A 17,040-nucleotide genomic window follows, 5' to 3' on the forward strand; every position below is an offset into this window, starting at 1 on the left:
TATTACCACCTTTTCCTTGTTGCCATAAAAACTGCATGCCTTTTCGGGCATTGTACAACAATTCAAATTATATTTCCTTCGAATTACACTATCTGTTGATTCATTAAGTTATTTGCACGTTAAATAAGGACTAAGGAGTCCAAAATCAATAATTAATTATAAATTTCTTTATTGAATATCTAAAATAGGATAAATAATTAAATATCCAATCATTGTAGATTATGTGTGAAGATAAAGAATCTATTGTGTAACCTTTTATTGAAATATGAAAATAATAAATAATATTAAACTAAGAAAAGTTCTCTAATTTCACAAAAATTGTGTAACATTCTATTGCATATTCTTTATATTGCACCTCTTTAACAAACTCCACCTAAGAGGACCTAACTTTGTTTTGAAAATAAAAAGAACACCTAACGGAGAAATTAACTAAATCACCTAAACACTGATTCTATAGTTTAAATTTGTTCAAAACCTTCAACTGCATGTGCTTGATTGAAATCTTCTAAAAACCAATCCTTTAATTTTTCTCTAACTCAAATGGGAAAATCAATTGATATTGGTGAGCCAAATGACAAGTGACAAAAGACATGGTATACTTAACCTATGTGACATGAAATGAAATAATTTTATTCTCCCTTGATCACACAATTGTTATAATTGTCCATTAATAATAAAAATTTTGGACAATTTGCATTTTACAATCCCTGATTTTTTTCATAATTGGTGCGGAATTTGAGGTAGCTCTGAGTGAGTGCTTCCAGTTCGTGAAAAGCAAAAAAGAAGAAATTTTCCTGTAGAAAACATTGAGATACTTTCCAATGTTATAATTTATACTCTCCAAAATCAAAAACACCAAACCAACACCATAAAAAACTGCTAATGATTCTGCAACAATGATAGTAAGAGAGAGAGAAAGAACAGAGCCTAAACTTGTAGGATTTCATTAGAATAAGCTTGCTTTTGAATGAAACATGACTAGAGAAAATTCCGTATAACATCAAAAAGAAAAAGAACTATTTTCGATCAGTCACGGCTGGTCTATGTGTGAATACAGAACCACTGAATTTGAAGCTTGATTGCCGCTGATAACTGCCAAAGTTGACATAAGCTTCCTCTGACATAGTTATATTCTCTACTTCTCAATTGAAATTTTCATGATATATTCTATTCATACAAGAAATCAAAGCTCTATGGATAATCACGATAAAACTATGGGACATAGTCCCAGCCTTAAAATTACCCAGCAACAAATGACAAAACTTCGGTTGGTGCAAAATTTGCCCAACTTTATATATCATATGTATTGCAATCTATTGATTGTCCTGTTTTAGCTTTTTCTTCTGCTTTCTTCGTTGATCACGCAAACCTGAAGCAAGAACATTCCGAAAATTTAGAACATGCTAGAGCCAAGATCTAATTAAATAAATAACTAGAAAAGAAGAAAGGATATCATATATTTTCAGACTGAAGATTACGTTTCTTCTCCTCTTTTCTTTTTCTTTTCCGATTTTCTATATTTCTCTGTTTTCCAGCAAAATCCTTGACATCCATGCGCACCTGTGGGGAGAAAAAGGAGCAAAAGCAAGAACAACAAAACAAATAAAAAACATAAGCTCCAATCTACTACTCAAGCTGAATATTTAGATAACGAGAAATTCCTAACTTTCCTGCAAAATAAACCTTATTCTACTTTTCAAAATCTAAAAGTTTGTTAATGCGGCAAATTACTTTGTAAAATAGACGATTTCATATTTGACAGGATGAATACAAAATTATGCCCGCTGGAATATGAAAAGGGTGGAACATTCTACCTCTTCACCGGCATTCCGGAGTGCCTGAAGTGCTTCAACACAATCTTGACCAATCACAACCAATTTTCCCTTCTTGCCTACTCCTGAGCCCGGGCGATCATTTAGTTTTTGCTTAGCTAATTGTAGCAATTGTTCCTGCATGACAGGTGTGACACCAGCCTACAAAAGAGAGTATTATGTTTCAGAGTTATGTCCTAACATAGTACATATGTTTGCATAGTAAAAAGATACTAGGAGCATGTTTGAGAACCTCTCAAAAAAGTCAAATTAAGAAAAATAATCACGTTTGGGTAAAAACTTGAAAATAGATTATAATTGAAACTAATAATTTTAAGCTAAAAACCAGCTTATAAGCAAAAGCAATATTTTGAAACTTATGGAATATAAGCAAAAGCTTATATTTTTTTAATTGTAATGATTTTCCTAATTTGACCTAAAGCACCAAATATTAAATAATATAGGCAATCATTCTATACCCATTTTCGTTATTTCGTAATAACACCACTTAAGATTTCATACATTTCAAACACAATAAATTATTCTAAAACCATTTTTCAGCTAAAGTATCCAAACATAAATTGATCGTCACATAATTGATTATTTCGAAAAGTATAAATTTTTAGCGTTCCCAAACACATATATTATTGTGGATAATTAAAACACCTATGTGCTAGTATGTACATCATGCCTTGCAATTCCTCTGAAACTTCTGAAGAAAAACATTAAAAATTAGAATTGCAATAATAACAAATGACTAGAAATGGGCAAGAGGCATTCCAAATGTGGTAAATAAATATTAAGCGTGAAAATGAAAGAAAATCATAAGATTAATACCCCTGCTAAATATCGATGTGAAAATGTCTTTGATTGTAAAGGACGTGAAATCAACATTTTGAGCTCCTGCAATATGAAACATTTGAGAAGAATTAAATAAACTGGAAATAATATCTATATATCGTTTCAGGTATATATATGAAGGCATCAGACCTGTTGCAATGTCTTCAACTGTTTAGAACTGGCTTTCATTTGCTTGTGTTTGTTCACTTGTTCCTCCTCACTGTCGTCATTTTCAGTAACTAATTCAACTGAGTTAGCATTTCGATCAAACCAGTTTTTCTCAGCTTTCACCTAAAATAGCAAAGAGAAATAGAATTTGAAAACACAATTATCCATATCCAGTCAGCACAAAGGAGCAACAAAGCAAAACAGAATTTTAAATCAAACCTGAAAAGCAAGAAAATACATGAGACTGGAAGTCTGTAACTAGAAATTATTCTGTGTACGTTTGTAAAGATGCAATAAGGAAAACCTCTCGAATATGGAGGTTACCTCAAGCAAATTACATTCAAAACCATTTCAAATCGTAAACAGAAAAATGATAAATTCCAAGCACACTTGACACTAACACTGGTTGCATGAAAAAAAATGCAAAAATGTTATATAATTCAATATACTGTACAGGTGAATCCTAATACCTGCGAATTCTTTCGTGTTATTTTGTCAATTTGGCGTGCAAGAGACAATCTTTTTAAAACCTCTGGCATGTATGAGTTCTGTAAAGGAAACCGCTGAAAATTGTCCTGTACATAAAACAAGATAATGACAAAAATGTAAATCACTATATTGTTCTCGATCACGAGGTAAGTGATGGTAACTTATTTCAAACATGTATTATTTAGTTCATTCAACTCTCTTTAAAACATGTTTACAGGGAACAACATATAAATGGCTGTATGATACACAACTCAACATGCCGTGTTCTTATTGACTACACCTCTTATCTTCATGCGAAGAATTTTTTCCCAACTTCAATGAAGTAAGCAACCAACTTTAATATCTCTAACCTATATGCTTAAATTTAAAAGGAAAAATGCTGTTCAGGAAACAACCTTAGAAAATGATTTGAGCAGCGAAGCAAACTTTGCCGTTTCTTTTGGTGAGACTAAAGCAATGCTACAACCTTCAGCAGAAGCTCTAGCTGTTCTTCCACTTCTATGCACATAAACCTAAAAAGAAGAAATAAATTGTTAGATGTAATATATAATATGGATAAAAGAAGCAAAATATTAATTTACCTCTGCTGAATGCGGAAGCTGATAGTGGACAACAGTTCTAACACCAGGAATATCAAGACCCCTTGCAGCAACATCCGTAGCAACTAGTATGCCATTTTCACTTTCACGAAAACGATCCATGGCCTGCATTGAAGAATGAAAGAAACTCGAAAAATATGATGATGGAAACAAAATACAATATCCATTTAAAATAAAAGACAACTCAGTATTAAGATGTATTCAGGTTAACCACAATGTCAACTATCCAAGTCCAATCCCCTATAAAAAGGAAAAAAAAAAAAGGAGGGCAAAGTAGATCTACACTATGACCTTTTGATGGTGAGCTATTTTGTTATGCAGATCTTTCAGCAGAAAGACGAGAAACACAACTGGAAGAAAGCAAGAAAAGGTTGAGACAAACAAAGGAAGCTACCTTTAAACGTGCTCGCTGCTGCATTTGTGCATGCAGAGTCCAAACATCAATGCCAAGAATCCGCAGTATGGAAGAAATATGGCGCAAAGCTGCAATTGATGTACAGAAAACTATGGTGCGACCTTGTCCATGGACAGTCAAAATATAATACAAGTAGGCATCTTTATCTTCTTCCCTGCATCTGCAACCAATGACATTCAATAACAAAATCAGGAAGATGATGAAGGTAACATATGTGTGCATTTAATTCTAAGAAACTATTCAGTCCCTTTATCTTAGATGGTGAAATAAGGCAAAAAGTGGCTATGCATATGACGGAGTATGTTTTAAAATTGAGAAAGACAGCTGACAAAGATGCAAAATCTCTATTTGCACAAGGAATGATAATTAAGATAACGATTGTCTCGGGGGAGGATATGTGACCCAACAAAATACTCAAACGGGAAAAAATAATGTAACATTAAATTCAAGCCAATTCAAATCAACATGAAATCATGAATCTAAGAGTAAAAAGAATATACATCAATATTTAATAAAATCAGTGTCCTATCCGGCATGAGTTTACGTACTCAATAAATGATTCCTCAAGCTTGGCTGCCAATATTGACGGGTTGGTAAGATCAATAATTGCAGCATTGGATCTCATTCCAGCTCGTTCAGAAAGAGTTTCAATAGAATTCAGTTCCTCTGTGAATGATTGTTTTTGTTTTACTAAACCGCGCTTAAGCTTCTTGCGAAAATCAGCAGAAAGTGCAACAGTAGCTGAAAACACAAGAGTTTGTCTTTTCTTTCTTTGGTAGCTTGAAACTGTAACACAATTTTGTGCATGTTGAGAATTATCTTCAGCGGAGATATTTGACATGGGAAGCATGTCAATTATTGATTGCAACTCCTTAAAATGACCATTTTGTACCATTCGATCAGCCTCATCAAGCACAAAGAAAGACAATGAATGTAACTGCAAAAAAAACATGGCCATGTCAAAAATGACTTTCAATGAAAGCAATACGTCAAGTCTACACAAAAACTAGAACATTAATGTTTAATGTGTGAATTATTGCTGCTAAAAGTTAAGATGAAATATAACCAAAATGATAGATGTCTTATATAGTCTACAAATGTTGTCTATATCAAATATTTAGCAAGGGTGCCATTGTATGACTCTTCCAATAAGTCGTGCTTAATTGTGGCCCATACATGTTGAACAATAAGGATTAACAATTACCAGGAGGCTACAATTTACATACTCAGTCTTATTAAACACTTGTAGTTTTCCACTATATTTCAGATTCCCCCTCGCACTTATCTACTGGATTAGCATTCATGAAAACAATAACTTAATCTTTATAAACATAAATTGATACTCAATCTTCATAATTCATATTGCTAGAAGTTACCTCAACTAGATGCTTTTCTCCACTTGACATAAGTTCCCACAACCTCCCTGGAGTTCCAACAACAATCTCAGGTCTTGATTTTAAAAGTCTCTCCTGCTTTTCGGCTAAAATTCCCCCAACAATAGGGGTCACCCTAACATTAATATACTTAGCTACTGCTTTCAGATGATCAGTTACCTGAAAATGGATTCCAGTCAGCTTGTAGCATGACTCCTAATTTCTAAAACAAGTATATACTCATATAATCTAAATTGAGTAACTAACAAACATGCAAATGAATGAAAAGCCTTTACAAATACCTGAATAGCAAGCTCTCTGGTTGGGGCAACAATTAGAGCCCTCAAAATTCCTGTAGGAGCATATTTTTCTGGCTCTTTACCCCTTTCTTCCTCCATCTTTGTAGCCTTCTCCCGTTCCTCCAAAATACGTTGCAAAATGGGCAAACCAAATGCAAGTGTTTTACCAGATCCTGTCTCAGCAGCCCCAACAACATCCTGCCGAAAAACACACAAGAACAAGGGTCAAAAAGCTAATCTAGCTAATCAAACCAGCAAAACCACTGAAGAAGGAAAACTTCAAACAACCTTCCCTTGATGAGCAGCAGCAGGAATACAAGCTTTCTGAATTGGCGTCGGTTCCTTGAAACCAAGCTTGTAAATTGCTTTCATCAGCAAAGGATGAAGCCTCAACTCGTGCCATGCATAAAATTCAGTTTCATCAAAGTCTTCCCCAACATCATCATCATCCTTCACATCAGTATCTAGACCTAAAAGAAAATATAGCAGTAAGATGAATACATCTCCAAAACCTTCATTCATCACAACATTGCATAAACATCCCACATTTCAGGAATCCGTATCCACATACATACTAAAGTACGTATGCTGATATGTATAAATAAAATAGCAACTACTAGTATCTGGCTTTCTCATCTTAAATTATTCATTCACAGGGCATTAACATAAAGACATCATATTTCAGGAACCTCCAAACACTTATGCACATACACACACAAACATATATACAGAAAATTTAAAACTTAGAATATATATATATATATATATATATATATATATATATATATATATATATATATATATATATATATATATATATATATATATATAATAAACAAATAACTATAAGTATCAGGATTTCTCATCTTCAACTATTCACAACGCATAGACATAAACGTCTCGAAATTCAGGAGTCTACATACACACTTACCGTTTCATGAACTATATAATTACTACAAGAGTATGAACAAGTATTTACCAGCACATGGATTTCTCGTCATTAATTATCACCTTGCATCGACATAGTGAGGATTTATCATCTTCAACTATTAACATTTTACATGAACATAAAGATATTTCACATTTCAGGGACCTAAAGCACGTAAACATATATGAATTTGTATCATTGGCAATTTAGAATCAAACAAGTAAGTAACTACCAGTATCTGGCTTCTCAACATTCTGGTTTTCGGTAACCGCTTTCTCCTCCTTTTCCTCCTCCTCCTTCTTCTTATCCTTCTTTTCCTCCTCCTCCTTCTTCTTATCTTTCTTTGTCTTCTTTTTCTGCTTCTTCTTCTTCTTCTTCTTCTTGTCTTTTTTCTTTTCCTTCTTCACTTCAACCTCACCGCTACCACCGCCGCCGCCACCGCCAACTCCAACATCTTCTTCTTCTTCTTCCTTCTTCTTCTTCTCTTCTATCACATTCTCGTCGAGTTTATGCTTCTTCTTCTGGTTCTTCTTATCGTTAATTTGAGGTTCAGGAATGGAAAAACCGTAATCAGCCTCGTCGATCTCCTCGAGCGAGAGGAAACCTCCTTCGAGCTCGTTGGAGCCAGTAGCGAGCATAGCAAAGGGATCGTTTTCGTTGTTGTTATCATCTTCGTCATTGTTTCGTGGAAACGAAGGGTTCCAAGGCAGCGAGTTAAGTCGGTCGAGTTGGGGGTCACTCGCCAACGCGGCGGCGCGCTTTCTCTTCAGCTTTCTCTGGCGAGACTGAGAGGAAGTAGCAGTTGCTGTAGCTGCTTCCATGGCGAACACGGAAAAACCCGAACCGTGATACCGGTTTCGAAGTTTGCCTTTGTAGGCCTTAATTTGGGCCAAGGCCCAGCTCAGTAAATAATAATTTCAAATTTGACACGTTACTAGTCCGAGACCACAACAATTCAACAAGCTTAGTCCAAGTCCAAAAAAAAAAATAAAAAAAGAAAGCAATGTTACGGTGTACTATATCTGAATAGTGAAATTGTTTCTTTATAATAGAAAAAAAAGTATAAGATATTATTTTTTAATTAGCTAATATTATTTAATATTTTACTGTAAAAGTATATTTAATTTTTATGTTTGTAAGAAGATTTAGGAATTAGAATTAAGATATAATATTTAAAATTAAAAATTAAAAAATAATTTTAAAAATTAATTAATATTGATTAAAAAATTAATTCTCTAATTGATTTTAAAAAAAAGTAACAATTTTTTTGTCATATATGATATACATATTTTTTATCAATTAAAAATAATTCTACTTTTCATTCTAGTTGTTATAATAACTTTTCAAATAATGCGCTCTTTCTCTTTATCTATTTTCTTTTCTTTTTTCTTCTCCTTCTCTTAATCTTTTTTCTTCTTTCAAATTCTCCCAAGTATTTCTTCTTCTCTTCTTTTTTTCCTCTTCGCTCTTCTTCTTTTAAATTCGCACATGCAAATTTTTTTTTCCTTATTTTTCTCCTCTTCTTTCTTCTCCTCCTCCCCCTTATTCTTTTTTATCGTCATCACCAATAACACCAACATTTTATAAATGTCTTTATTAGTTCTGATTTTTTTTGCTGTCATCGTTAAATAATTTCGATTCATATTATAATTTATTTCGGTTTATTTGTGTGTTAATTGTCAGTTCATTTATGTGCTAAGTGAGGTTTACTTGATACTGCTAATAAGTATTAACCAAATTTTTTATTCACAAGTAAATCGAAATTAACACACAAATGAACCGAAATTATTTAATGATGATAGTAAAAAAAAATCAAACCAATAAAAATATTAGCAAAATGTTGGTGTTATTGTTGACGAGGATAACAAAAAAGGATGAAAAGAAGAAGAAAAAGTACGTGTGCGAATTTAAAAGAAGGAGGAGGAGGAGATGGAAGAGAAGGAAATAGAGAAGGAGAAGCCGTGGACAAAAAAGTTTCGTTATTAAAAATCTGTGTGATTATACTTTTCCAGTGAGAGTAGTTTTTGTTAGTGTTGCCTCTATTAGAATAACAGATGAAAAAATATGTGTAGCAAGTAGCCAGATTTTGTTTTTGATATTGTAATAGCAACGGTGTTTTTTCAAAATGTGGGTTGATGGGGTGTTATTCTCAAACGTAGAACTGTTTAATTAGATAAATACAAATCGGACCGTCTAATTTGTGAGAAGTACAAAAATCAGACCGTCCGATTTGTGAGGATACAAAAATCGGACCGAGAGAATTGTGAGAGTATAAAAATCGGACTGAGGGATTTTTGTTAAAAAAAATAAAAAAATTTAAGTATAGAAATCAGACCCTCCGATTTATGTATCTTCCACATTTTTTAAAAACACCAAAAATTATAATGTTAAGGTATATCACTACTTATACTTCCATAAAAAAAAAAAAACCATAAGTAGCAACCCTGATTAATTGACTGAGAATTTCACTTTACTTTCGGTTTCCTACAGAAATTAGGAGGTTTCTTTGGTGGGAAAAGAGACACCCGATTAAATGCTCCTTACAACTTTTGGAATATCAAACTTCACAAACAAAGTAGGTGACAAAGTTGTATTGTGAAATAAATAAAAGATATAAAATAGAGATGTATAAATAAAAGACTCTATTATTAATATAATTAGCTCAATAATAATTTATGTATATATAATAATATTATATGTTGTAATGTGTATATATATACAAAGATAGAAAGAAGTATTAAAAATAAAAAGAGAGAGAATTGCATATGTTTATTGTTACTATCTCAATATAATAAAGATGATTAATATTGCTATTAATATTATATGTAAAGAGTAATAGAAAAGAGAATTTAAAATACTAATAAAATAAAAGAAGAGAAGGAATTGTAGTAGAAATATAAAGACAAGAGTATTTGATTGCAACATAAAGAGAGAATTGATCTTTATTTTGTATTATTGTTGTGTTATACGTAAAGGCTATGAAGCCTTATTTATAGTAGTACAAAATCAACCTTCATTAAAGGTTGGTCTTCAAATTTCTTCCTTGAAAATAAATCTCTTTGCATGGGAAAGATTATTAGCCGCCCAATTGATAAATGGGCATTCATTTCATGTTTATCCCAACACTCCCCCTTGAATGCCCATTAAGGATTATGCCTCGTTAAAACCTTACTAAAGAAAACCCAGTGAGAAAAAATCTTAGTGAAGAAAAAAGAGTACAAAATCCTTTAGTGATGGGGACTGCCTCATTAAAAACCTTATCAAGAAAAACCCAATGGGAAAAAACCTGACCAAGGGAAAAAGAGTACAGTCTCTCCCTCTTGCCGACATCATTTAATGTCTCGAAATCGGCGCATTCCAATCTCATGTACCAATCTTTCAAAGGAGAATTTTGGGAGTGACTTTGTAAATAAATCTGTCAGATTGTCACTTGAATGGATCTGTTGGACATCAATTGTCCCTTGATTTTGAAGGTCATGAATGAAGAAGAATTTGGGAGAAATATGCTTTGTTCTATCACCTTTGATGTATCCACCCTTAAGTTGAGCAATGCATGCTGTATTATCTTCAAACAGGACAGTTGGAGCTATCTTATGATCAATCAGTCCACATGATGATAGAATATATTGAATCAGACTCCTCAGCCAAAAACACTCGCGACTAGCTTCATGAATCGCCAGTATTTCAGCATGATTAGAGGATGTTGCAGCAATCGTCTGTTTCGTGGACCTCCAAGATATAGCTGTACCACCATATGTGAACAGGTATCCTGTTTGAGATCTCCCTTTATGTGGATCAGACAAGTATCCAGCATCTGCATAGCCAACTAGTTGTGACTTGGATCCATAGGGATAAAGCAATCCCATATCAACCGTCCCATGAAGATATCGAAAGATTTGTTTGATTCCACTCCAATGTCTTCTGGTTGAAGAGGAACTATATCTTGCTAGTAAATTCACAGCAAATGATATATCGGATCGCGTATTATTAGCAAGATACATTAGCGCTCCAATGGCACTAAGATATGGTACTTCAGGACCAAGGATATATTTATTTTCTTCTTTAGGACGAAATTGATCCTTTTTCACATCCAAAGATCTTACGATCATTGGTGTACTTAATGGATGTGACTTATCCATATAAAATCTTTTCAAGATCCTTTCTGTATATGTTGTTTGATGAATAAAGATCCCACCTTTTATATGCTCGATCTGCAGGGCGAGACAAAACTTAGTCTTTCCAAGATCTTTCATCTCAAACTCTTCTTTTAGAGTTTTTATAATTGTTGGAATCTCTTCAAGAATCCCAATGATATTTAAATCATCAACGTACACAGCAATTATAATGAACCCAGATGTAGTTTTCTTTATGAAAACACATGGGCAGATATCATCATTTTTGAATCCGTTTTTGGCCAGATACTCAGTAAGACGATTATACCACATTCGTCCAGATTGCTTTAGACCATATAAAGATCTTTGCAATTTAACTAAATATAACCCTTGTGAATATTCCTTTGATGGTTTAGATATTTTTAGTCCTTCGGGGACTTTCATATAGATATCACGATCTAATGAGCCGTATAAATAGGCTGTTACCACATTCATTAAATGCATATGCAGTTTATGATATGCAGATAAATTGACCAAATAATGCAATGTTATTGCATCCACTACTGGGGAATACGTTTCTTCATAATCTATACCGGGCCTTTATGAAAAACCTTGTGCCACAAGTCGGGCTTTATAGCGCACAACTTCATTTTTCTCATTTCGTTTTCTCACAAATACCTATTTGTATCCAACAGGTTCTACATCTGCAGGTGTATGGACTACAGGTCCAAAGACTTCACGTTTTGCAAGTGAGTCTAATTCAGCCTTCATGGCTTCTTTCCATTTTGGCCAATCATTCCTTAGTCGACATTCTTCGACTGATCTTGGCACAAGATCCTTATTTTCATGCATGATATTTAATGCCATATTAAATGCAAATATTTCATTGACAATTGTCTTATTTCGGTCTCATTTCTCTCCTGTAAAGACATAATTTATCGAGATCTCGTCATTTTCACAATTTTCAGGTACCTGAACGTCTTTTGGCGTTATATCAGAATTTTGGACAACTGCAGGTGTCTTTACTATGTCTTTTTCAACAGGAATATTATTTACCTCTTTTCTCTTTCGAGGATTTTTGTCTTTGGAACCGACAGGCCTGGCACGCTTCTGGCGTGTATTTGCTTCCGTGGCTATTTGTCCTACTGGGACATCAATTCGAATTGGGGCATTTTCCGCCCTGCCACACTTCTGGCGTGAATTTGCTTTAGTGGCTACTTGTCCTACTGGGACGTCAATTCGAATTGAGGCATTTTCCGCTGGTATGTAAGATTTGGTTATCCTCTTTGTATCGGAAAATGCATCAGGCAATTCATTTGCTATTCTTTGCAAATGTATGATCTTTTGAACTTCTAGTTCACATTGCCCTGATCGAGGATCTAAATGCATCAACGATGATGCATTCCAATTAAGTTCCTTTTCAGGAAGCTTATTCTCTCCCCCTAATGTTGGAAATTTTGATTCATCAAAATGATAATCCGCAAACCGGGCTTTAAATACATCACCAGTTTGTATCTCAAGATACCTCACTATAGAGGGAGAATCATATCCAACATATATCCCCAATTTTCTTTGGGGTCCCATTTTGGTGCGATTAGGTGGTGCAATGGGAACATATATCGCACACCCAAATATTCTTAAATGGGAAATATTTGACTGCTGGCCAAAAGCTAATTGTATAGGAGAGAATTGATAATAACTCGTTGGCCTCAAACGAATAAGTGCTGCGGCATGTAAAATAGCATGCCCCCAAACCGAGGTTGGGAGATTTGTTCTCATAAGCAAGGGTCTAGCAATTAATTGGAGGCGCTTAATAAGTGATTCTGCTAACCCATTTTGTGTGTGAACATAAACTACTGGATGTTCAACACTTATTCCATTAGCCATACAATAAGCATCAAAAGCTTGGGAAGTAAATTCACCAGCATTATCAAGACGAATTGCTTTAATTGGATTTTCTAGAAATTGTGCTTTTAATCGAATAATTTAAGCCAGTAATCTCGTAAACGCCAGGTTGAGAGAAGATAATAAGCACACATGTGACCATCTCGAAGATGCGTCTATCAGGACCATAAAATATCTAAAGGATCCACATGGTGGATGTATAGGTCCACATATATCACCTTGAATCCTTTATAGGAATTCAGGGGACTCAAATCCAATCTTTACTGGTGATGGCCTTAAAATTAACTTCCCTCGAGAACATGCAGCACAACAAAATTCACTAGTTTTAAGAATCTTCTGGTTCTTTAGTGAATGTCCATGAGAGTTTTCAATAATTCTTCTCATCATGGTTGTTCCCGGATGACCCAAACGGTCGTGCCAAGTTATGAATTCATTTGGGCTAGTAAACTTCTGCTTTACAGTGGCATGTGATTCAATTGCACTAATCTTAGTATAATACAACCCAGATGAAAGATAGGGCAATTTTTCTAATATAACTTTCTTATTTGAATCATGAGTTGTGATACATAAATACTCATGATTTCCCTCATTCATCGTCTCAACATGATATCCATTTCGGCGAATATCTTTGAAACTCAACAAGTTTCTCAGATACTTGGTAGATAATAGTGCATTATTTATTATAAATTTTGTTCCTCCAGAAAACAAAATTATAGCTCTTCCGGAGCCTTCTATCACATTGCCTGCGCCAATAATAGTATTAACATATTCCTCTTTTGGCACAAGATGGGTAAAATATATATCACTTTTGAGAATAGTGTGCGAACTTGCACTATCCGCAAGGCATACATCTTCAATACATATCCTTGCCATTCTCTTCAAAAACAAATAATAATAAAATGAGTAGTATGCACAGTTAAATTGAATACTTGATCAAAATTATTTTTCTAAGAAACACTGTACATAAAATAATGTCATATACTAAAATTTTATTTTAAAATTTGACACATTTAATAATTTCAAAATTCATAAACATTAATATTTCATTATTTATGTACATCACATTTGAAACTTAAATACATAGAAAATAAAACTTAACAATAAATTCTTTACATTATTTATTTACACAGATACTTCACAATCCCACGTATTAAACTATTCCATCATTGATCAAATGACCAATATTTCCTTCAGGATCCTCAAAGAAATCAGATACATCATAATGAGTGGTGGAGTTCTCAGCATCATTTGAAACAAAATTTGTTTCCTTTCCTTTGTCATCCTTTTTCAAAGACGCCTGGTAAAGATCGACTAGGTGCCTTGGGGTACGACAGGTACGTGACCAATGGCCCTTTCCACCACAACGGAAACACTTATCCTCTGTTGATTTATTCTGTCCGATATTCCTTTCTTTATCCCACTTCTGGTGAGATCCTCTCTTTTGAATATAATTCTTTTTCCTTCCATAATTTTTCTTGCTATTAAAACCTTGCCATTTACCTCTTCTGGGGTAATGATTTGCCGCATTTACTTCAGGAAATGGGGCGGCACCAGCAGGACGCGCTTCATGATTTTTTAATAACAACTCATTGTTGCGTTCAGCAACAAGAAGGCAAGAAATTAACTCAGAATATTTTTTAAACCCTTTTTCTCGATACTGCTGCTGCAGGAGCACATTCGAGGCACGAAAGATTGAGAAAGTTTTCTCCAACATATCATGATCAGTTATTTTTTCCCCACACAATTTCATTCGTGAGGTGATTCGAAACATTGCAGAATTATATTCATTTATAGATTTAAAATCTTGTAAACGCAAATGCGTCCATTCATATCGGGCTTGAGGAAGTATCACCGTTTTCTGATAATTATACCTTTCTTCAAGGTCTTTTCAAAGATCTGCAGGATCTTTTAATGTGAGATATTCATTTTTCAATCCCTCGTCAAGATGACGACGAAGAAAAATCATGGCTTTGGCTTTATCCTTCTGGGATGCATTATTTTCAGCCTTAATGGTATCTCCAAGATCCATTGAATCAAGATGGATTTCAGCATCTAATATCCATGATAAATAATTATTTCCAGATATATCAAGAGCATTGAATTCAAGATGAGAGAGCTTCGACATAATGAAAATATTACCTGAGTCTTCCTAAAGATTTGATCAGAGTCTCGTGCTGATAACGTATTGTGAAATAAATAAAAGATATAAAATAGAGATGTATAAATAGAAGACTCTATTATTAATATAATTAGCTCAATTATAATTTATATATATAATAATATTATATGTTATAATGTGTATATATATACAAAGATAGAAAGAAGTATTAAAAATAAAGAGAGAGAGAATTGCATATGTTTATTGTTACTATCTCAATATAATAAAAATGATTAATATTGCTATTAATATTATATGTAAAGAGTAATAGAAAAGAGAATTTAAAATACTAATAAAATAAAAGAAGAGAAGGAATTGTAGTAGAAATATAAAGAGAAGAGTATTTGATTGCAACATAAAGAGAGAATTGATCTTTATTTTGTATTATTGTTGTGTTATACGTAAAGGCTATGAAGCCTTATTTATAGTAGTACAAAATCAACCTTCATTAAAGGTTGGAATTTCTTCCTTGAAAATAAATCTCTTTGCATGGGAAAGATTATTAGCCGTCCAATTGATAAATGGGCATTTATTTCATGTTTATCCCAACAAGTTGCATTTTATTTGTTTTTATTTGTTTTTATTATTATTAATTGCATACTAAAAACAAATCAATTTGGGCTAAGGGTTTTTCATGTTTTTTGTGCGATAAAAAAATATGGGCTATTATTAAATCAGATTACATTACTCTATTTTGATTTGATATTAGATTATCATAAAATTATAAAAAATTAAAAAATTAAAAAATAAAAAGACAAAAATATTCTTTTAAAATTAATATGAAAAGATTAAAATATCATTTAAAAATAACTGAAAATTTAATTTAATTTTAAAAAATAAAATAAATTTGTAATAAATTTTAAAAGGACAAGAATAGTAAAATACTCTTTTAAGATTAGAGTTATTTAATTATTTTAAAAATTTATATTGAATTTAAAAAGAAAAAAAGTACTCTTTTTAAAGAGTAACATTAAAATTTAAAAATCTAAAATATCTATTTAGTATTAATGGTCTTTTCAAATGCTTTAAAAATTAGAAATTTGTCCTAGATATTAAAAAATAAAAATATACTATTTAAGATTAATTTTAAAAAGATTAAAATATTCTTTTAAGATTATTGTTGTTTAATTAAATTATAATGTTAAAATTCAAATTTAATTTTAAAAATATTACATACACTTTTAGATCATTTTAAAATGACAAAAATACTAATTATACAATCAAGGTTGTTTTATTAATTTAAAAGAAGAAATTTGTATTTGGTTTTAATAGATCCAAATACATTATTTTATATTTATTTTAAGGTTAAATTAATTTGTCAGCTTTTATCATTTCACTAAATTTGTAGTTAAGTATTTATAGTTTAAAAATTTTCAATTGATTTCTTACACTATTTTAAATTTATCTTGTAATTAGGTCTTTTCTGTGCTAAATTCAATAAAGTTAAAATACCAATCGATCTGGCCTAATTATATTAAATTTTGTACCCGATAAGTAATCATGTCAAATGAAATTTTATTGATTATACCCCACCTTAATTGGTTTGAATATCAAATTTAAGATTCTGCAAACCCAAACTAACCTGATTATCTTACATATTAAAAAATAAAAATATAAAATTTATATAATTTTTTTTCTAATCCTAATCTCACTTCAACCATCATTCACCTATTTTTTTATTCTTTTTTTTGTTGTAGATGTTTTTTTCTTTAATTTTCTTTTTTTTTTAAATTTAATTCTAATTCATTAATTAAGGGTGCTCACAGGTATAGGTAATCCGATTACCCGTCTAAAACCAATCCAATATGATTATATTGATTTTGGACCCAAAAGATAATCGGGTCAGATCACCCTAAACTTTTGTCAAATTTTCTGTCAATTCAATTATATTCATATCAAATATTTAAATAATTTTGTAATTATTTTTAAATACTAAAATACTT

General features: G+C 32.2%; 1 protein-coding gene across 1 annotated transcript; it reads right to left on the reverse strand.

Moving 5' to 3' along the window:
• Nucleotides 1–682: 682 nt before the first annotated feature.
• Nucleotides 683–7,754, reverse strand: LOC130957335 (DEAD-box ATP-dependent RNA helicase 13). Its single transcript, XM_057884206.1, has 14 exons — nt 7,155–7,754; nt 6,283–6,464; nt 5,998–6,192; nt 5,699–5,875; nt 4,871–5,259; nt 4,302–4,482; nt 3,890–4,012; nt 3,704–3,820; nt 3,290–3,394; nt 2,802–2,942; nt 2,649–2,714; nt 1,815–1,973; nt 1,479–1,560; nt 683–1,369 (listed from the first exon to the last, which is right to left on the reverse strand). Exons 1-14 carry the CDS (start codon nt 7,741–7,743, stop codon nt 1,314–1,316), a joined length of 2,562 nt encoding a protein of 853 aa, XP_057740189.1. The 5' UTR covers nt 7,744–7,754; the 3' UTR covers nt 683–1,313.
• Between the last annotated feature and the right edge of the window lie 9,286 nt (nt 7,755–17,040).

This window comes from Arachis stenosperma, chromosome 2 (genome assembly GCF_014773155.1).
Source record: "Arachis stenosperma cultivar V10309 chromosome 2, arast.V10309.gnm1.PFL2, whole genome shotgun sequence".
Taxonomy (NCBI): Eukaryota; Viridiplantae; Streptophyta; class Magnoliopsida; order Fabales; family Fabaceae; genus Arachis; species Arachis stenosperma.

Excerpts from the sequence above, each read along its gene's own strand:
- LOC130957335 (XM_057884206.1), bottom strand. The coding sequence starts at position 7,743 with ATGGAAGCAGCTACAGCAACTGCTACTTCCTCTCAGTCTCGCCAGAGA. Across the intron at positions 5,876-5,997 it reads CCAGAGAGCTTGCTATTCAG|GTAACTGATCATCTGAAAGC; the intron begins GTATTTGTAAAG and ends ATCCATTTTCAG. Across the intron at positions 3,821-3,889 it reads AGCTTCCGCATTCAGCAGAG|GTTTATGTGCATAGAAGTGG; the intron begins GTAAATTAATAT and ends TCTTCTTTTTAG.